Raw genomic sequence first — 20,967 nt, forward strand, 5'->3', positions numbered from 1 at the left:
TAACACACGAGGCACAACTCTTTCAACAACAGCGCTCATCTTCAGTCGTGTGGGAGTATTGATGAATATCTCAAACAAAACACCTGTAAATGGTATTTTAAAACAGATAACTACCCACAAATTTCAGGTTTATATTCATTTATTCGTATTTTTCATAATTTGTTTTTCTGAGTTTCTTTTTTCTTTTTTTTTTAAATATATGGGCTACCGAGGCATTTCACGAGTAATTTCTTTAAAATTAAATTTGTTTCCCCATTGCCAACTGAGAAATTTCGCGGAAAGTTTAGCTATGTATTGTCTAGCTTGCAATCATCTTATCTAGAGGAAATCTTTATGTATATAACTCATTAATATACCCATTTCTGACGTTTCATACACTCACTTCAGGAAATAGTATCTTGAGATGACAGATCATTGATAATCTGCTTAAGGTGGCACTTATTCGTAAATTAGCTGTCCTATATATAAAATTTTTGTACCAGAATTCACAAGAACAAGAAACAAAATCAGCATTATTATTTTCTTCTGCCTTGTTTCTTTCTTTCTCTCTCTTCTCACTTAGGTCAGTCGAAAAATAAGGAAAGGGCGGATAAAATAATTTACCCCCTCCCTCCCCTCCCCCCCTTCAGAGCACTGCCTTTTGTTCACAGAGACGGGATCAGTTGATGCTGAGAGCATCCAAAACACTATCTGTTGTTATTAACGCATCATTGGGTGTTTCTTTCTACTGAAGAAACGTTAAATTCAATAGATTTAAGAGAATGCTCCATATAATTTTTTAATTAGGTACCTTTTCACCGCTAAAGGTTCTCCGGAAGCGCAGTATAGTGTAAGGTGTTTTGGAGTTGACGGTCTGATCTCCAGTCATTTCAAACAGCTGTAACTGATTAAAGACATTAAAAGCCCTGCTTTCGACTGAAGTTCTCTAACAGAAGTCAAGTACTGAACTGAAAACGCGATTGTTAGACAGGTTGAAAAGACTCGATAACCTTACTGAGTGTTGTTTTCATCTGTCTTTCTCAAATGAGGGGGAAATGGAAAAAACATTTTTTGTCTAGTGGGAGGAATTTCTCAGATAATGACTGATTACTCGTCGGAACTTTAAAAGAACTTTACACCATTCTGCTTATATCCCGTCATCCTGCTTAGTGTCTGTGAATGGAATCTATTTGTACCCTAAAATAACCCAAGGTTAAGATGGTTAACTAAGAACTGGCCATCTTTAAGCACATGTTGTAAATATTCAGAGTTAGGTTTTATTATTTGTTTACAGAAAAATTTACTCGAAGCAAAAAGAAATTTCTTTAAAATGTGAAAGGAAAAATATACAATGATAGTGTAATAAATACATCGCTTTTTACGTATTTATGATATAGCTCAAAATAAACTCTCTTCGCCAATGAATCAAGCTGTCAGCATTCAGCTTAGCTTCAAATGCAATCCCTAACCTAGGCTATCATTTCTGATAGCGTTTATTCTATATTTGTCACGGATAAATCTTTAAAGACTTTTTTTAATTCCGAGGTATTAATATCACAGGATAAATCTAAAATCCTAATCTTAATTCCCACGCGCTTATGTACAGCTACATTTCCGTCATAAAAGATCCATGCGATTCGTCGATTCTCTAAACCCCTTGAGACTCTAGTTCCATAGAGGAAATGTGTTTTTTAGCTCTCAACCGCAGCGAAAGCAGACTTGAGTCGTTACGAATTTCCAAATTTTCGACCTCACCTTGGACCTCTTCCGAGCTAGAAGCTGCCGAGTCGGCAGACTTGGGCGTGTACAATTCGTGGGGCCTGGACGACGCAGGTGGTGTGGGTGTGCTTGGCGACGAGGCAAATTGAAACGCTGCTACTTGCTGTCGTGCGCATGTCCAGAAATCGGTGTTGTAATACTCGTATGGGAATAGGGTGTATGGTTCAAAACCTCCACAAAAACGAGCCAAATGACTCGGGTAACCCAAACCGAAAATGGCGGGCACATCATGGCGACGTTTTCTTTGTTGTTTGCGCCATTTTGCCCGTCTGTTCTGAAACCAGATCTGTCAAAAACAGATCAAACTATTGTTTATTAAAAATTTGCCATAGCCAGACCCTTTTTGCACTTTAGCATTTATAGAATAGGATTATCTGATGTTAAAAGGTACCGCGGCTGAAGAAGTTTTTTTTCAGCTTATAATATACGAGTCATAAAGGGTTGGTTAGTAAGACAAACGATAAAGTACAAATCTTACTTATCCAAGCGGTTACTTTGTGTAAATAAAACCTTACCTGCACCTGAGCTTCTGATAATCCAGTGCTGTTGGACAGTTCAGATCTGGCTGCTACATCAGGGTAGTGGTTTAGGAGAAACACTCTTTCCATCTGATAGATCTGTGACTTGTCAAATGTTGCTCTGTAGCGCTTCTCGCTGTCACCTCCAATACATCTTTTCAATTTTTTAGGTGGCCTGGTTTTCTCGGAGTTTGGCGTCATTTTCTCGTTATTTTCTTCTTTGTCTATTAGAATAGGCCGGTGAGGAAATTAGTTTTAAAAACTCACAACATTTTCCTCTTCACATTATGATGACCATCAACATCTTTCAAGCCCGTCGACCGATAATGTGTTAGTTTTGTTTGGAGAAATTACCTTTTGACAAATCGAGAAATGAGCAACTTCGTGGATAATTCTTATTCAGAAATTTCTACAATCGAATTCCTATGGGACTATAATATTTTCAAGTTCCACTTTCCACCTTTCAGAATCACTTAAGACTCCTTACATTGTTTCTGACACTCACAAATCTTCACAGAGCTTACAAGATGGATTGGGCTGGTTCAAGACATTTGAAGTTGTTCATCTCTCTCGTGAGCTTGACAGAGCCAAGTCAAGTCCCTCGAGATCACTTAACATTAATTCGCCCCACCCAATAGAGTGAATATTTCGAAGAGTGATGCCACAACAAGAGCAATAAACTGACCAACATCGCATGTATGATTATATTCAAAAAGTGTCGTCGGCTATTCAGTTTTCAGTTGGATTGGACAGACTGAAAGCGGAAGACGAGAAAACTTCGCAGAAAAAATGTTAGCGTAATTATTTCTACAGTGAAATACGAGTTTCGAAAAGTTTTAGTGACAACTTTCATTAGGAAAACTATATCTTCTTAGGAAAAAATGGTACTTTTAGAAGAGCTTGACGAAGCTGTGCAATCCTGCTTAAGTTATCAATAAGTGGCGTCTCAAAATGTGTCATTTTTCAGCCAGGAGTAGAGAAATATAAACCTCACCATCTCGATAAAAGAACTTCTATTATACGCCACAATACTGCGTCGCTTGTTAAAAGTACTTTTTTATCATCAACGTTGTTCACGATTTTCGGTAGGATCGACTTTCTTTTTTTCTACTTTGTAAGCCGTTTTCCTGAGTAAAGTTTCACTCAGTGAGTTCTCCTTATTCAAAAAAAGAAGATGAAAATAATTATACAGTATCTGAAAATTGACATGATCGCACTGTACATGTTGCATTTCATCCATAGCCTTCACCTCGATTTAAACGATTGGTATTTTTTACAAAGAAATGTACAGAATTAATATGAATCAGTGATACGAAACCAAGCTTATTCTCATACTGTAGAACTTGTTTTACACAGATTGTCTGTTTTTCATTTTTTTTCCCAATTGTAACCATTCGGGGAGGTCATTGTCGGTTTTCTCTTAATTTTGCAGCTTCAGTATCGCTACTTGATTATTTCGTAACCAATCGACGTTGTTCTCATGTGAGGAACTTCCCTTAAAAAAAAATACACGGATTTGACAGCAATTGAAACTATTTACATTTCACACTATTAAGAAATAATTCTATTCTGCTGTGAAACTTAGTTGTGGAATACTCACAGTGTGGCTAGGTTTTTCGGCAGGTCACACAACTGTTGCCTTTTACGTTTCTCGTTTTTAAGTATAATCAGAGGCAAAGAAATCAATCCAAATATGATCAAAAATCAAACAGTTTTAACTTATTTTTCAGCAATGGATGAAAAAAGTTAAAGCCACGCATCAATGCAAAATACTCACTGTTTTTTCTCGAAAAGTTCTGTTGAGTTTTGTTACTGCTTTCAGTTTTTGTGTCAAATCCCAGCAAGTTTGAAATGGAGAACCCCGCACTTTGCAGTTCAGGATCCATTCCCAGCCGTTGTAATCTTTTGGTCGCAGGAAAAAATCAAGGTTGTAATCTTCAACACGATGCTGGCTTCTTTGCGTTCTGAACGTAGAAGAGAGCCACATTTATGCTATTTGTGTTGCTACCAATATCACTCTTTGTCTGAAAGTCCTTTAGCAACATTAAATCAATTAACGAGGATTAAATGAAAAGGTATTGTAGTGTGTTGGCATAATCGTTGCCTTTTCACTGCATTCAATTGTGTGACTGGTTGAAATCAAAGGCATTTGACTTCTGTTGTGTTCCAAGGGTCTATAAGGCGGGGCTGACCTAACAATTAAGTAAATCAAGCTACTGTATTAAACCAATTAAGGTGTAGAAACGCGCGACATTGGACTGGCTGTAAATGGCTGTAATTAGCAATTCTTTAGGTGCTTTCTTCATGACTGCATTAGCACATGGGATCTGATTCAAGGTGCCAATAAACTCAATGGTGAAATCATTTATATCTACTGAAACGTGCTGGTTGAGTTCCGGTCCCGGCAAATCAAAAGCTTCTTTGCAGCACAATTACAGTGCTTGATTTCCGCATTTACGAGGAAATTCGAGATTCTAATATATCTTTAACGAGGTGTTCATTGAAACAGGAGTACTGACTTCATCATCAAAAAAATTATCGCCGTCGTTCTTGAGATATATGTTCTCTCACGTGTGAACCAGTTTTTGCTCAATTCACTAGCGAGGTACCTGTAGTTCATGTGCAGAGTGCAGAGCATCTGAACACAAAATTCGAAGACTTCTGATTCGAATTGACAAGAGCCACTCGGATATTTCTTCGCTACGCTCGCGACAAAATGTTCAATATCTTTTGTCATGTTTTATCCCCTGCATATGTGGTGAAATTATATGGTCTCTTGTCCTTATATCTTATCATCCGGCTGCATCTTATATTAAACGTTTTTCTATTGTTCAGTTGGACGTTCATAAATGACAATCGAAATTGATCATCACTACCGATCACGAGTTTTCAGTCAGCTCTTTCATTTGTTTCAGCCAAGCAGCATGACATTCTGGAAAAATGTCTGGTTTACATTGTCCACTTTTTTAAAATTCTCATTACACCTTGTATAACGAGTAATATAAATACAGTGGATTCATGACAGCGTTAAACACATTTGATTTTGAACGAAAAGACAACACTTGCGTATTTTCAAAATTTCGTAAATAGAGATCGGGAATTCAAAATAGTCGTATAATTTCACTCAGTTTAGGAAAGAGTTGTTTAAGAGGTAAAATGCAAGTAACGTAGAAATTCAACTCATGTGATCTGCTCTCCGAGAAGAACCGCCGTATTTAAAAATTGCAAGGTTTCAATGGAGTCCCGGCAACTGTACTTCTTCATAATATCTCTTTAAAAATAAAACTGTATCTTCTAGAAAGATTTGCGTCAACTATTACAAGATGAGAAATTCTCTCCTATCTAAAGTATAAAAACCCTTTCTCTTGCAATGGAGTACATGTCGGCGAGGAGGACACACGCCTTGAGTGAATAGAAACGCTATCTTTGTCGTGATTGGTCGGGGCGCGCTCCCAACGCCGATGAATTCGCAGATTTTTTTAATCCACATTAATAGGACCTGGTACCTCGTAGCTTTTACGTTGGTACATGTTCATAGTGAGTTTAAACTGACAAAGAAAGGCGTTGTTCATCGTGAAATTATCTGTCCAATTAGTTTCGAAGAAGCTCAGGTTTGAGTCCTTTTGAAGTCCGGGTTTATTCAGGCGTCTTTCTTCTACAATTTCAGTTTATCTGTAAGGATGAGCTTGCTTTATGGTATAACCCACAAATTAATATTTAACCTATTACATCCAAAGTGTCAAAAAAGGAAAAACTTCACCTTGATCCATTAGACTGACGCTTTTTTTCTTTTCAATGAGGTATCTTTCCCTGATCATTTTGGTTGCAGAGAGACTGTTGTGCATTCCTCTCATGAGTTCAGAATCGGGTAGTTTTGAAGCCGCTTCATTTCCACTTTCTCAAGATCGAAATGCGAAAATTGCGAAGCTACCGGGCAAAACTGAAAAAGTATAATCACAGGCGGCCCAAGCTCTCTTTAAGAACCACTAAAGGAACATAAGCGGGTTTTTTTTTAATCCTGGTTTAGAGAAAACCAGGATTAAAAAAAACCCCGCTTAAATCAAGTTAAATCAGTAAAATAACGACACCAGGAGCAAACAACACACGTATGGAATAAGGTAAGCCATTTTTATTTAGTATTTTCACTTTTAACTATCTTCATGGATATCTTGTAGAAAATCCCATACAAATCCTTATAAATCGATATGCAAATTGTGTTCCTTGTGTGGTTCTTAAAGAGAGCTTGGTTCGCCTGTGGTACAATAACTCTTACTACGCCAAAAACCTACGAAAAGACATGTTTCTAAGTAATTTTTGCTAATTTGAAATTCTAGGTTGGAGGGCCTAATAGCTCTATAAATGTTTCAGGAAAGTTTGAAACCTTTGGAACTTTGAAAGTTTTGAAAGTTCAAGTCTCATCAGTGCTCTTTCAAAGTTACAACCTAACTCTGTGAAAGACAAAACACCTACTTCCATCTTCGAGTAAAGTAGCTGTAAAAAAAAAATGTAAAACGTATTTTTCTGATTCCAATGTAACTGAATGACTCGTACGGTGAAGCAATTCGGAAACTAAGTTGCGTCACAACTTTTTAAGCAATTCATTTAATGTGTGATTCTTGGTGTAAACATCATTTTTGTTTTGTTAACGGAGTAATTACTAAATCACTTACACCACAGCGATGAAGTCTCAATTCCATTGCCATTGCTTTAAATCGTTTTGCTCAGTGAAATCTGTGTTCACAAGTGTCATAGTCTGCTAGAAATTGTTTGTCAACTTTTGGCTTAACCAATAGAAAAGACAATGGTAAGCAAGGCCATGAAGCACGAAGCGGACAGGAACTAGGAACTACAGTTAAACGGTCTCGCAAATTCTAGGACAGTAACTCACAGATAACAAATGAATGCAGTTCGACAAGTATTTCCATTAATAATTTCCAACATTTGCTCACATCACCAAGAGCAGGACTTTATTTAAGAAAACTCTCATATCATGTTTTCCCGTTCTGTTGAAAGCGTTTTTCTTGTTTTTTTCTTTTGCGCGACAAAGTAGTTAAAGCCTAAGGCTCAACACTAACTTTTCAACTTACTAGCCAAGTGGCTAGTGAGAGCTTAGATGTCAACAATTTCAGTTTGTTTAACAGCCAAACTGGCTCGTGGAAATCGAAAATCAATAGCAAAAACTGAATTTCTACTAGTCTGTGGCTAGTTGGCTACTGTTAGTGTCGAACCTTGAAGCCATGACGAGTTTATCATCCCTTACGGTGTTTGTAAATCCAATGTCAAAAAAATATATAAACGAAAAAAGGTGGGGTAGCATTGCACCGTTGTTCTGTTGATTTTTGTTGGTAAGATTGCTAAGGGCCAACACCAATAATTAAGGGAAAAAGCAGTGAATCACTGAACATAACAGTCTGGTAAAATGATTTAAAAACCCATTGATCTCTTATCAATAAAGATTTAGAAATGCAAAGACTAGCAAAAACTAACGATAAAAACCGACGTTTCGGTTTTTATCGTTAGTTTTTGCTAGCCTTTGCATTGATCTCTTAGGTTGCGAAATACAGCTGTTACACCATAAGGAAGCGCTTACTCCACAATTAACGCCCGGCCTGAGGTAAACACTTTAATTCAAAGGAGTCCTTTTCAACCGACACTTCTTTCGTAAAATGCAACAAACACAATATTCCTACACCTTTCAGTACGTGATCTCAACCTGTATTGTAGTGCAGTAAACAGAGTTACGTTTAGCTTTGTTCTTTGGCGATATCTAGATCAAGGAATTTAACTTAATGGACGCACTAAATCTTACACTGTTTCGTTAAGCGCAGCGTAAAAGTGCACTTCCTGCAACAAAAGGAAACCAGAATTACAGATAAATATTACAATAGATATATTGTATAACATCAGTCACAGACTTGTTTCATAACAAAGAGTTTGAGTCATTTTTTTTCTCGAAATATTTCTTTAGGACCCTATTTACAATCCTATTGAAATCAACATATAAAAAAGTCGAAGTCTGCGTACAGTGACTTTATCGGTTCATGGGGCAGGTTCGCTTGGTATGGCCTAAAAATGAAAGATAAAAATTGACAGTCAGTGACAAGTGGCAAAGCTTGACAATTCCATGTCTGGTGCAATAAAATATGGGACCTCTCTTGAAATTAAGTGGAAGTAACATTGGCGTTTCCCCAGTAAGGGACTGTAAGCCATTTCCAAGATCACAAAAGCCTCAGTTTTGGCCTATTTTGGTGAATTTTTTTAAAATCTCACTTCAGAAAAATCGTTGTCGTATTGTGAAATATTTTCACGTGGCCTTATTTTCAAAGCGAGATTGGAAAGACTTGAGATTTCAGAACGTCAAGCCTTATGTCGAGGCTTTATCTCATCAGAAGAACCATCAACACATTACTCGTGGTAACGAAACAATCAACAAAGTAGTGTTTTACATGCAAACAACCCGTTGAAGTACATTTTAAGTTTAAAACAATACCAGGACACTCGGGTTTTCCAGGGAAAGTGCACTAAATAGTTAAGCACAAAATGAAGGTGTTTTAAGTTGATAGTATCCGACCTTCTTGTTGGCAAAGGCCACATCTTCTTTTCCTTGCCCCTCCACTGTTTGACGAAGCAGATCTTCCAGGTTTAAACTTGCTGATAGCTGCTGATGACCCTGTTGTGTCACCCCATTCAAAGAAATCACAGCCCTGGCCTCTCGGTTTAGCACAACAGTAGAACGGTCGACCTTTGTTTGCTCCTTCTTTGGAAACTGTGCGACTGAAAAATATGGAAACAACTCGTAAAGATACGATTCTAGTAACTTCTTCATTTTGTAGTTGCAGTTGTTATGTTTTGAGAATAGAAGGATTGTAAATTCATTTGAGTATTTTTCACCTAATGAGCTCAATTTTGTTTACCATATATAGTAAAACTGTTGTACCTGATGGCCGGTTCACTGCAGTGACAAGGTGGTCCAGAGCCTTGTGTATTCGATGATCCACTGCAATGTTAACATAGCCCGGAAAAGTATTAAAAAGTAATTATATCTGAGGCTTTACATGAAGCAGAGATGTAATATTTGACAATTCAGACTAAAACTGTTATCCGGACTGAGAGTTAAAAAGGTACCTGCTTCCTGGGAAAGTCGAGTTTCTGTCAGAATTAAATCCTAAAAGAACAAAGCGTAGTTATTCGTTAATACGTTTCCTGTCCCTGCAGGAGTATCAACATTCATAACAAAGGTTCAAGATCTACATGAAGGAAAGTTGTGAGATACATGATTTTGGTAAGTTGCAGATTTTAGAAAAAAAGTACTTTCCAGTCATTACATACAGTCACTTAAATATTCACGAATGAAAACTGATTTCTGATCAAGAGGCTGCTACACTTTTTAATCTTAAAGAAGATTACTTACATGAGAATAATACACACGATCACATGACAATTGTGAAATACCTATACTATTCCTGTTGAAGTTGCTAGTTGATCTCAGAGGAGCGGTTTGACCAAATGTTGAAGACGAACCGCTAGAATCATCATCAGCCCATAAAAAGAAACCACAACCATTGTCTCTGTTTGAACATTTATAGAATGGCCGACCTGACGACAAAGTATCAAAATTGATATATCCGTCATTTCAGAATCCTTCATATATCTCAGCCTCTGGTATATTAAATAACACAACTAGATAACAGTGATCTCAACTCACCTTTATTAGGTCCATCTTTTTTAACGGTCAGCATCATTGCAGGTTGTCCACAAGAACAAACAACACAGTTCTCATCACCTCTGACAAACAAACATTCAGATACGAAAAGCTTCTAGGGGAGCGAAAGCCTAACTAAGCTTAATTACCCAGCATACCTCTCTAACAGCAATGACAACGACTCCGCTGAGACGATTCCTACCCGTACTATGCAGCTGCTGTTTGACAAAACCTTACTAGGCTGAGACCACATGGAAGTCTATCTAGCAACGTGACAGAACATCACGCACTATTTGACAAAACCTTACTAGGCTGAGACCTTTGCAAGTCTATCTAGCAACGTGACAGAACATCACGCACTATTTGACAAAACCTTACTAGGCTGAGACCTTTGCAAGTCTATCTAGCAACGTGACACAACATCACGCACTATTTGACAAAACCTTACTAGGCTGAGACCTTTGCAAGTCTATCTAGCAACGTGACACAACATCACGCACTATTTGACAAAACCTTACTAGGCTGAGACCTTTGCAAGTCTATCTAGCAACGTGACACAACATCACGCACTTTTGCAGCACTCAAGTTAGTTACTATTTGACAAAACCTTACTAGGCTGAGACCTTTGCAAGTCTATCTAGCAACGTGACAGAACATCACGCACTTTTGCAGCACTCAAGTTAGTTACTATTTGACAAAACCTTACTAGGCTGAGACCTTTGCAAGTCTATCTAGCAACGTGACAGAACATCACGCACTTTTGCAGCACACAAGTTAGTTCTTTTGGGCAAGCTACTGTTAGTAGTAGTACGATCCCAGCTATGAGATTCTTTGTTGGTTTCATATTCTGTTATAACGTGATTTCAGTCTTTACTTCGTGTGAACTGGATTGTAAAAGCTCAATACAAGCATTCCTCTTTCTGCTCAGTTAATTTGTGCAGTTCGAGGTTTCTCTTGGTTTCTTAGTACAGACTTAGTACTTACCCATTATCTGAGCCAGCTGATGGAAATTGATTATGACCTAAAATGGAAAAGAAACAGTTTTGATTTGAAAAATGACTTGAATCTTTTTGAACAACAACAAACATATGAAACATATGAGTGAACTGCGGTTATGAGACGTATATAAGAACGATCCTTCGCAGTAAAGCACTATTTAAGCAATAGTGGAAATCAGACCTGAAAAAAAAAAATTTCAGGCCTGTACGGGATTCGAACCACTGACCTCTGCGATACTAGTGCAGCGCTCTACCAATTGAGCTAACAAGCCAACTGGGAGCAGGCCATCAAATTAATTCGATATAAACCCGTAGATGATAAATCGAACAACAACAAACATATGAAACATATGAGTGAACTGCGGTTATGAGACGTATATAAGAACGATCCTTCGCAGTAAAGCACTATTTAAGCAATAGTGGAAATCAGACCTGAAAAAAAAAAAAAAAATTTCAGGCCTGTACGGGATTCGAACCACTGACCTCTGCGATACTAGTGCAGCGCTCTACCAATTGAGCTAACAAGCCAACTGGGAGCAGGCCATCAAATTAATTCGATATAAACCCGTAGATGATAAATCGAACAACAACAAACATATGAAACATATGAGTGAACTGCGGAGTGAACCACTATTGCTTAAATAGTGCTTTACTGCGAAGGATCGTTCTTATATACGTCTCATAACCGCAGTTCACTCATATGTTTCATATGTTTGTTGTTGTTCGATTTATCATCTACGGGTTTATATCAAATTAATTTGATGGCCTGCTCCCAGTTGGCTTGTTAGCTCAATTGGTAGAGCGCTGCACTAGTATCGCAGAGGTCAGTGGTTCGAATCCCGTACAGGCCTGAAATTTTTTTTTTTTTTTCAGGTCTGATTTCCACTATTGCTTAAATAGTGCTTTACTGCGAAGGATCGTTCTTATATACGTCTCATAACCGCAGTTCACTCATATGTTTCATATGTTTGTTGTTGTTCGATTTATCATCTACGGGTTTATATCAAATTAATTTGATGGCCTGCTCCCAGTTGGCTTGTTAGCTCAATTGGTAGAGCGCTGCACTAGTATCGCAGAGGTCAGTGGTTCGAATCCCGTACAGGCCTGAAATTTTTTTTTTCAGGTCTGATTTCCACTATTGAATCTTTTTGCTCCTCAACCTCTTTACGTAGCTTTGATGTTACTAGATAAGTACCTCCCAAATGAACTTAAAATGCGACATACAGGTAACCGTTGCGGATGAAAAAAAAAACCATTTATTTAGCAATTACTTCCAGAAAATGATGCGCTGTTTCCACTATTCTGCCCCCGACTTTGACCATTTGGTACAAATCCACTTCCTCTTTGAGCAGGTGGTCTTGTAACTTGAGGTGTTGTAGGAGGCCTGGTCACAACCCCTTGGGCTCTGTTGCCTACTTGACCACGCCCTGGGGTACGTTTATTACCCCTATTACTGGGCTGAGGGTTTTGTCTTCCTCTTCCTGTTGGGTTTGAACCACCTATTTTTTAATGAAATGTTTGCACATTATTAGTTACAACCTGTTCCAAGTAATATCACAAAGGAAAGAGCTGATAATTGTCTTTAAAATCAGGCAATACGCCGTATGCTGTCATGCAACCGCTATTTTAATTAACTTTCATAAGAAACTGCGCAAAGTTGATGAAACTGTTGCTATCATTGCTTGCAAAAGAAAACATTTTCAACAGAATGAAGCTACTGTTAGTCTGTAAACTATTACAGAGTAGGAAAGACCTGATTTCCTGCAAGGTGCTGGACTATTGTTAGTTGCAAGATCAGAAAAAATGGGAAAAGAGGATGAAAAGTGCAGTTACCAATGTAAGCAAAATGAGACAGCAAAAGAACAAAACTTCTACCTGATTCAGATGGCAGTTTTTTTAAGTCCTTCAAATCCAGCATCTCTCTTAGAGTTTCATCACATCCACCAACACAACCTGTGTAGCTACCCACATAACAGTACAGATATGAGCAATGGAGCAAGACATAGCCATTGTAAAGGGGAAAATTCAACAACTCTCCTAAATACAATCAAGCTATAGTCTACTATAAAACACACCCACACACACGCACGCACGCACGCACGCACGCACACACACACACTAATCAAAAGCCAACTTACTTTAGCGGCATCATTGGTGGAACAGAACCTCTCTTAAATTTGAACCTTATTCTATGTACATCTCCAGTTTGGCACTGCTGACAAAGAGATTCATCAACCGAGGCCTCTAAAACAAATTTGGGGAAGAAAATGCTGGCTCGACATCTTGGATACCCTTGACAACCAATCATGTAGCTGCAGGTTGATAACATGGAAAAACATAATAAGTAAATGGCACTTCAACCCATCAATATTTCAATTTAATTATGGAACACACATAAAGCTTTGCTGAAGCCATCACCAGCATTTCATTCAAATGTGAACATGTATTTGTCAACAGTTCTCATGAGAGCACCTGTGAACATTTTGCTGATAAAGTGAGCAAAGTACTGTACCTTCCATCTTTGGTCTTTTTGAGCACCATTTGTTCTGTTTTACATCTTGGACAAAGCCGCATAGGTTCTGTTCCCCTCTCATCCCCTCTACTGAGAACTTCAGTAGCAAACAAACAAACAAAAGATAAGACAAAGCTAGAAAAGTGTGTGGAAAGCTCAATACTTTATAAATAAATCATTAATGAATCATTACTCTAGCTTTCCTGTACAGTTAAGGCAAGATATTTTAAGCATTTAGCATGGACTGCCTTTCTTGGTTTAATCACCTAGTTATTGTTATCCTGCCCATTTGGCTATCATTATCATCAATGTATATTAGATAAAAATACAGACCTTCATCAATGAATTCTTGAGGATCTCCAAAGTATGGTGTTAAAGCTTGATCCAATTTGACTGCCTGTGGTGAAACACAATGTTACTAAGCACATCATTCTAAATCTACACCTTGATCAATTCTTTACAAAATCAGCAAATTGCAGCAGCTTCCTTTGGTTTGGACCATTCTTCATTTTGAAACTGAGATGGATTTCTTAACAATATTTAGAAGAAAAGAAAACTTTCTCTATATTAAAGTTGTCATCTGCAAAGTTAAAGTCATTTAACTTTTGGCCAATTTATAGAGTTGATCTGAACATACACGTACATGAGTTAAGCTAGCTAACCTCTTGCACAGCTTGGACAAATTGTTCCTTGTACTTTGCTATTTGTTCAACAAGTACATCTAAATGACAAAGTTCACAAATCATTAGACATTGCTTGTTTAAAAAGAATTCTTAAAAAAATGTAGTTTATAATCTGTCTCACCATCTTTATTTCTTGTTCCTTCACAAATTCTGCAAAAGAAAACAAAATTGGCAAGTATATAAAGGGTACATATTCAAGGCTTCCCTTTGTTGTGTTTACAACAATTTTTTCTAGTTTGTATCTTTGTAGTTGTTTACCAATAGATCTCACTCAGTTCAAGACCAAAAAGTGGAAGAGAAATGGGGGAAATTCAAATAATGCAAGCAGTGGAGTTTTCCTGGTGTTACCTCTTTAAATCTGCTTCAAGTTCGGACCTTAGTCTTGGTTTAGAGAGCTCAAATCCCATTAAATCATAACCTTCAAAAAACAAAAATTTTAAGGATTAGCTAAAGTTGACTATTCTTCATAAATGAGAGAAAAAAATTAATTAGGGAAGCTTAATACTCTATCTCTACTATAAGAACAGGAAGGTCATTAACAACATGCAGATCATGTGATAGGATCTCACTGTACCTTCCACAAGTCCCATTCCCAGCTGTCCTGGTAGAAAGGTCCCATCTTGCTGTACCCCCACATAGCACCTGTTCTTGATGGTCTCAATATGCTCGGCATGAGTGGCATCTGTGCCTGTGGCAAGAAGGATGAAACACATCATCAATTAACTTTTCTTTTCACCCATCATGCTGTCATTTGGTCAGCTGATTATTTCAAATTTGTAACAGAAACTGTTTGCTTTCCATCTGTTCTTTTGGTAAGGAGAATTTTTTTTTTCTACAGTTTTTTCTTCTCATCCGAATGGATGATCAGACTAAATAAATTGTAATTACTCTTGCTTAGAGTTATCCCCTACCTATGCCATGTTTCTCCATCAGACCAATCAAATCAGCTTCTGTTAACAAAGGAGGTGGTTTGGTTTCCCCATCAACCATCTGCAAACAATATTATTGTAGACATAAACTCTATAAATTTCCATATTAACATGATGGGAAAGATGCCTTTTTAGTTTCCAAAGCAGGGAAGGCCAAACACACCTTGAATTTTTAATTTGAGAATTTTGTTAAATTACAAACCTCAATAGAGCTTGGTTGAAATTCTTCACATTGATTGTAGACTGGAATTGTCTTCAATGAGAGAATCAATACAAAAGATTATCATACAAGTAGAAAGCTTAATATGCAAAGAAAACAGTTGTTTGACCACAGAGCTAACAATAGCACTCCACATGATGTAAAACCATGGTATGTTCCCATATTAAAAAAAAGTTGTTTGGTAATTTTTATTGGAAAAAGAGGGCCAAATGTAAGTAAAATCTTGTACAAAGGAAACAAAATTACCTTATCACTCCATTTATCATATGGATAAACTTCCAGATAGTTCCTTGCAGTGATCATTAGACCTGTGGCAGTAAACTGCAAAAAATGTACATCAAACATTAAAAACCTTCTTCTACCAGAGCATAAGGTTTTTTTTTTTTTTCAGTCAGAAGTGACTTTTCATTGACAACTTGGTGCTCATTCTCTGACTTAAACAGTCATACCACCATTCAATAAGCTGTACAACACAGACCTTCTCTCCAGCAATTTCAATCTCCACATTAGTCTCCTGACCCTTAGCATCCTTGGAAAAAAAAAAAAAAAAAAAAACACAGGTCACATTGAAAACCATAAACGACGCGTTGTTGGTTGATGATCTGTGGCTTGATTTCTCGTACTTTGAGATCTTGGCCAACTTTGCGGCTAACAAATACTGGCTGGACAGTTGTCTGCACCTTCATGCTAAGATTCTTGAGCTCTTTCTTAACATAATTTGCTGATTCCTGATCTTTGAAAGGTATGACCACACGAACAATGGATTTTGGTTCTTTGGGCGTCTGTGTGGGCTGCTTACCAACAATCCTTGATTGTAAGAGGGTGTTAACAGTAGAATTTACCAGGCATTCCGGGTATTTAAGCCATGCGAAAACTTTCTTTAGGTGATCACGCTCTTCAGGGAAATGGGCCCAGGAGGAAGATAATTGGAAGAAAGGCAATAAAAATGACTTTAAAACAAAGGAATCTTCTCACCTCAGAACAGCAAGCTAAGAAGTGTCTCACTATGAACTCATACAATCTTTTTTCATTTCCCTGCAATTTAAATTAAGTCAAACAGACATTATGTACCTAAACTTAGCCTGGAAAAATTCTCAACTAATGATAACATTAAAATGCAAAATATGTAGCAGGTGGCAAAGATCATGTATACAGTAGGTAGTGTCGGTTGACAAATATCCAGCCGACACTCAGCCAATAAATTATCTGAGTAGCAACCAACACTCCGCCGATGTATCAGTCGAATATAATTCCCCATAATTCAATTTGGTAACATGCAAAATGTGATTCAATTTACAAAATTTGACATCTGATTGCTCTGATGAGCCATAGCAGAATATCACAAGGAGAAATGATTGGATTGCTATTATCCAGAAATCCTTCAAAATAGTTCCAAATCTCTGCATACGTCTTAGCAAATGGATAAAAAAAGCAAACCTGTAAATTGTCTGTATGCTTTGTTGGATGAATGGGAGGATGAGCATTGTCTGTTTTGTTGCCTTGCCGAGGGCTCGGGCCTCGTTCCAACACGCGAGCAGCAAAAGCTGGAAAAAATGACCAAGTCACAACACCGAAGTTACAGTTGCTGTTTCCAAGGTGGAAGTTCCACCTTAGAATCAAGACTAGTGCTTTGTAATGATATTAACTACACAAAAAAACTTAAAGGTAATTACAAAATGCCGTCAGTGAAAATAGTTTAAATAGTAGTTACAACACAGCTTAGATGTATGAATGGCACTTTAAGTGAATTATGACAAAATGAATGAAAAAATGAATGAATGAATATATGAACTTTTATTTTTACCTCCCCAGTTTCCATCAACAGTCTGATTTTGAACAAGGGGTCGTAAGTCCAATGACTTTGGAAATATGTTGGTCTCTGTGCGAGGATAGCTGATAAATCTAAAACACAAAGTGACAAAGGTACTCTTCATGATGTCTATACAATGACACTATGATGGGATAACTAATTATCATGGAAAATGTGTACTCAAAGACATTCTCTCAACTTGCAGCCAGTTAAATTGTGCCACAAGCATAAAATCATGCAAAACAATAAGTAGTTACCACCACATTTAATCACATTGAAACTAAGAGAGCACCTGTATTGAACATGGCTTTCATTGGAGCACCAATAATATATGATTGACTTCTTCAGAAATACATCTTTGACTATTACTACCTACCCCTGATTGTAGAGCTTTTCAGCTATTTTCATTGTCTCTTTGGAATTTATTTTCAACTTTCGAGAGGCAAGTTTCTCAAGCTCCTGCAAATGTATTGTATATGTTACCTTTAAGTGAACTGGACATTACCCAAAAGCACTAAACACCAAAATATTACTAATCATAAAGTCTATGTAGACATTGCAAGACATTTTTTAAGTAGGTTTAAAACTCATTCAGAGGAGCCAAAACAAAAGATTGAACTTGTAAGGAGTCAACTTATAATGGTGGCTCCACTTACCACAGTGTCTAAAGGAAGAGGTCTCCACTTGCTCTTGGGACGGGATGATGTGCTAAGAACCTTTGCTGTAGGATTCTTGCATAAGAGAAATAATAATAATAGTGTTAATATTATAACAAGCATAATATTAATGATAAAAAAAAATAAACTATTGCTCCAAGAGTGAGGTAAATGCGTTATATACCTTTCATTTTATTAAGTTTATAGCCAGTTAGAGAAGAAAAGCAAAATGTAGTTTAAACAAAATACATATATTATACCTCCAAACACATCTGATAGATGACCAGGCAAGGCAAGCGGTGAAAAAGTCTGCCTCTATAAGGGAAATAACAATAAATATGTTGTACATGTCTGCATTTATTCAAAACATCATGGGGCTAATAAAAACTCACTGACAGCCAAAACCCTAGGAATAAAAAAAAAAACTTAAGTATACTGTACCTCTTCCAGTTGAAATCCACTTTTGTTTCTTCCATCTCATGAGAAACTAAAGGAAAATAAAGATCAACTTTATTCATTCATCAAAATAATTTATTTATTTATTTCACTACCTCTTAGAATTTAATGCTTTCAAAAACATTTATCAAGCCTGCCAAATATTTTGAAAGTACAAACAATAAATTAATAAAACAAAAATAATTTAAACAATAAAACAGAAATGAGTTTAACAATTTCCTACCTTTAATTTTGTAGAATACTTCAGGAACAAATTGCTGAACCTGTTTATACTGATTGAAAAACAAAAAAATTATAAATTACCGGTATTTAAATTGATTGACAGCAGTCTTCATAGTGACAATACTTGGTGACTAGACCTAAAAAGTTACAAAGCAAAGCAAAAATTGTACAATGCTTATGGGCGCATGATCTATTTTAATCAGAGAAAGAGTTTCTAAGGATGGAATATTTGTGCATGTTCTCTACTTCTGTTTACAAAGTCAAATGTCAAGGTTTACTCACTCTTTCAACAACAAATCCTAATGTTGGAAACTGGCAACTTCCTAAAGGAAATGAAATTAAAAGGTCTTGAAACTGGACAAGGAAAAAGTCAAAAAATCATTTCTTGCTATGATAATTAGTCAAATTTTCTCTTCCTGAATATTCCTTTGCCACTAACTGATAACACCATCTTCCATCTACCTTTATAAGCAATTTTTGTCCATCAATGCACAGTACCATCCACTTTCAAGTATAAATTTTCTCATGCAAAATGAAATAGTTAAAACAAGAAAAAAAGAAGCAATTTAGGCTTGAATAAGGCTTTAATGATATATTATGGTTGTAAGTCTACAAGTTAATGTTTTGAAGCTGATGCTTACCATAACTGATGAGGTTATCACTCAAAACATCTGGAAAAACTTTTTGCAGTCTCAGTGTCTGGAACCGAGTAAAGGCAGCTCCTATGATAAACAGGGTTACAGAAAATCAGATGTCACAAAAATAGAAAGATAGAAAGAATCTACTGCACAATCTTTGTTGTATTTTTTCTTCACAAATACATAGTTTAATGGGACCACTACTCCAATACAGTCAACAAAGTTTGTTACAACACATCCAAATTTGTTTCATCCTCTGATGTACATGTACAGCAAAACACTGCACTTCTATAAATGACATTACCACAAACAAAAGTGAAAAAATTACCTATCCTTAGGTCAAGCTCCATCCTCACATCTACTGCTTGTGACTGTAATAAATCAGGTTGAACAAGGTTCTGGACTGCTCTTGAAACCGAGCTAAAATGTTTGAAATAACGTAATAAAAGTAAATAATACTGCTCTTTCTTTAGGTTGACAATTATGGAGAACATTTCAAACCTTTAGGAATCCCTCAAACAAAAAGCTGTGAGCTGCAAATTTCCCAGCAAAAATAATTCCCATGCCTTGTATTCTGTAACTGTTGCAGTACCACTTGATCTTTGCATTATATGCTACACACTTTTTATTTTAGTATTAATAAGTATCTTGCTAAGGGCAATACAAACACTTTTTACTCTCCTCATAATGAGCCTGAGAGAATTAGTCAATAGCTGCGACAGATGTACTATCAAAACAAGTCTAGCACTAAAAGTTCTCACATCCAGTATATTTTAAAATGTTTTGTTTGAAAGAATTCCTCTATAAAAGAGAAAGCGTCTCTAACTACTTACCCAGGAGTAATTTCTGAAAACTTTGCACGGTAAATTTGGATATTTGGACAGACTGCGAAACAATCAAGTTAGAGGAGATTACAACATTACAAATGTTGACTTTATTTGCTTAATATTCACAAAAATAGCATGATGTATTACCAGCATATAAACAAACCAATGCAAGAAAGATATCTCTGCACTCTTAACACTTTAGCCTGTGCTAGACTTTAAATTTGATTCTTTCTTGTTTTTCCCTCACTTGCCATGCACCCTCCCCACCCCCCTTTTTTTGTTTGTCCCATGCGTAATATGTACAAATGAAAAACTTACCCTAATGAAAATTATTACATCATTTATTGTCCAAGTTTGCAATAAGTAACTTACCATTTTGACAAAGATTTATCACTTCAAAGCCAATGTTTTCACCCTCTCTGTCACAATCAGTCCATATAATCAACACCTGACAGCCTCGTACCTCTCTCTCTAAAGTCCTCTGTGATTGTGATAATTGCACAATTGCACATGAGATTAAAATGAAACATACACAGATACATGTACAGGAATTTTCTTCATGAAAAGAGGAAGGAGTCTTTTTACAGAAACAATGCACCAAGGTAGTTGTGGGACGAGTCTCTTACCTTAATAGGGAGATAGCTTTCACCAACATATTTTGTAACTGGAGCACTAAACAGGGCTACAGGAGCACAACTATACCTGAAGAAAGGAAATGTTATGACAAACATTTTATAGAATATCTTGGTTATCAAAATAACATAAGTTATTTTTATAAAATATCTTGGTTATTAAGTTAACATAATTATGTATTCTTACCATTTTTGATGACTGGCTGTGAAATCTAAAGTCATCATATGTCCTGACAGTGATGTCATCACCATTTTAGCATTCTGCTTAAAGATGAAAATAAGAGCCTTTAATAATGCCATACCTTGATTAGGGATGTGTGGAATAAAGTATTTTTGTATGTAACTTTCAACACAGCCCCAAATTCTCTTTATGTTCCACAAGGAAATCTAGCACATTTGGAGGGAG

General features: G+C 36.6%; 2 protein-coding genes across 3 annotated transcripts in view; both read right to left on the reverse strand.

Annotated features, from left to right (window-relative positions):
- Positions 1-1,192: 1,192 nt before the first annotated feature.
- LOC111338135 (uncharacterized) lies at positions 1,193-7,063 on the reverse strand. Its single transcript, XM_022944565.2, has 3 exons — positions 4,054-7,063; positions 2,274-2,500; positions 1,193-2,044 (listed from the first exon to the last, which is right to left on the reverse strand). Exons 1-3 carry the CDS (start codon positions 4,160-4,162, stop codon positions 1,628-1,630), a joined length of 753 nt encoding a protein of 250 aa, XP_022800300.2. The 5' UTR covers positions 4,163-7,063; the 3' UTR covers positions 1,193-1,627.
- Positions 7,064-7,885: 822 nt separating this feature from the next.
- LOC111338125 (DNA topoisomerase 3-alpha) overlaps positions 7,886-20,967 on the reverse strand; it is a 15,226-nt gene continuing 2,144 nt past the window's right edge. The window contains exons 3-37 of one of the 2 annotated variants that reach the window (XM_088736455.1): positions 20,749-20,822; positions 20,556-20,631; positions 20,302-20,410; positions 19,936-19,987; positions 19,431-19,522; positions 19,106-19,186; positions 18,747-18,787; positions 18,466-18,514; positions 18,228-18,273; positions 18,047-18,101; positions 17,787-17,861; positions 17,507-17,589; positions 17,125-17,222; positions 16,758-16,864; positions 16,296-16,355; positions 15,799-15,849; positions 15,567-15,641; positions 15,303-15,353; positions 15,083-15,161; positions 14,746-14,859; positions 14,520-14,589; positions 14,293-14,321; positions 14,151-14,209; positions 13,822-13,885; positions 13,489-13,585; positions 13,115-13,288; positions 12,852-12,937; positions 12,248-12,475; positions 10,963-10,999; positions 9,982-10,061; positions 9,729-9,872; positions 9,402-9,441; positions 9,214-9,273; positions 8,848-9,050; positions 7,886-8,342 (exon numbers count right to left, since the gene is read on the reverse strand). In XM_088736455.1, coding sequence (XP_088592581.1) covers positions 8,308-8,342; positions 8,848-9,050; positions 9,214-9,273; positions 9,402-9,441; positions 9,729-9,872; positions 9,982-10,061; positions 10,963-10,999; positions 12,248-12,475; positions 12,852-12,937; positions 13,115-13,288; positions 13,489-13,585; positions 13,822-13,885; positions 14,151-14,209; positions 14,293-14,321; positions 14,520-14,589; positions 14,746-14,859; positions 15,083-15,161; positions 15,303-15,353; positions 15,567-15,641; positions 15,799-15,849; positions 16,296-16,355; positions 16,758-16,864; positions 17,125-17,222; positions 17,507-17,589; positions 17,787-17,861; positions 18,047-18,101; positions 18,228-18,273; positions 18,466-18,514; positions 18,747-18,787; positions 19,106-19,186; positions 19,431-19,522; positions 19,936-19,987; positions 20,302-20,410; positions 20,556-20,631; positions 20,749-20,822 — 2,874 coding nt within the window. In that variant the 3' untranslated portion in view covers positions 7,886-8,307. The remainder of the gene's footprint in view (positions 8,343-8,847; positions 9,051-9,213; positions 9,274-9,401; positions 9,442-9,728; positions 9,873-9,981; positions 10,062-10,962; positions 11,000-12,247; positions 12,476-12,851; positions 12,938-13,114; positions 13,289-13,488; positions 13,586-13,821; positions 13,886-14,150; positions 14,210-14,292; positions 14,322-14,519; positions 14,590-14,745; positions 14,860-15,082; positions 15,162-15,302; positions 15,354-15,566; positions 15,642-15,798; positions 15,850-16,295; positions 16,356-16,757; positions 16,865-17,124; positions 17,223-17,506; positions 17,590-17,786; positions 17,862-18,046; positions 18,102-18,227; positions 18,274-18,465; positions 18,515-18,746; positions 18,788-19,105; positions 19,187-19,430; positions 19,523-19,935; positions 19,988-20,301; positions 20,411-20,555; positions 20,632-20,748; positions 20,823-20,967) is intronic. The other variant, XM_088736456.1, reaches the window with a different exon arrangement.

Source organism: Stylophora pistillata, chromosome 10 (assembly GCF_964205215.1).
Source record: "Stylophora pistillata chromosome 10, jaStyPist1.2, whole genome shotgun sequence".
Lineage (NCBI taxonomy): Eukaryota > Metazoa > Cnidaria > Anthozoa > Scleractinia > Pocilloporidae > Stylophora > Stylophora pistillata.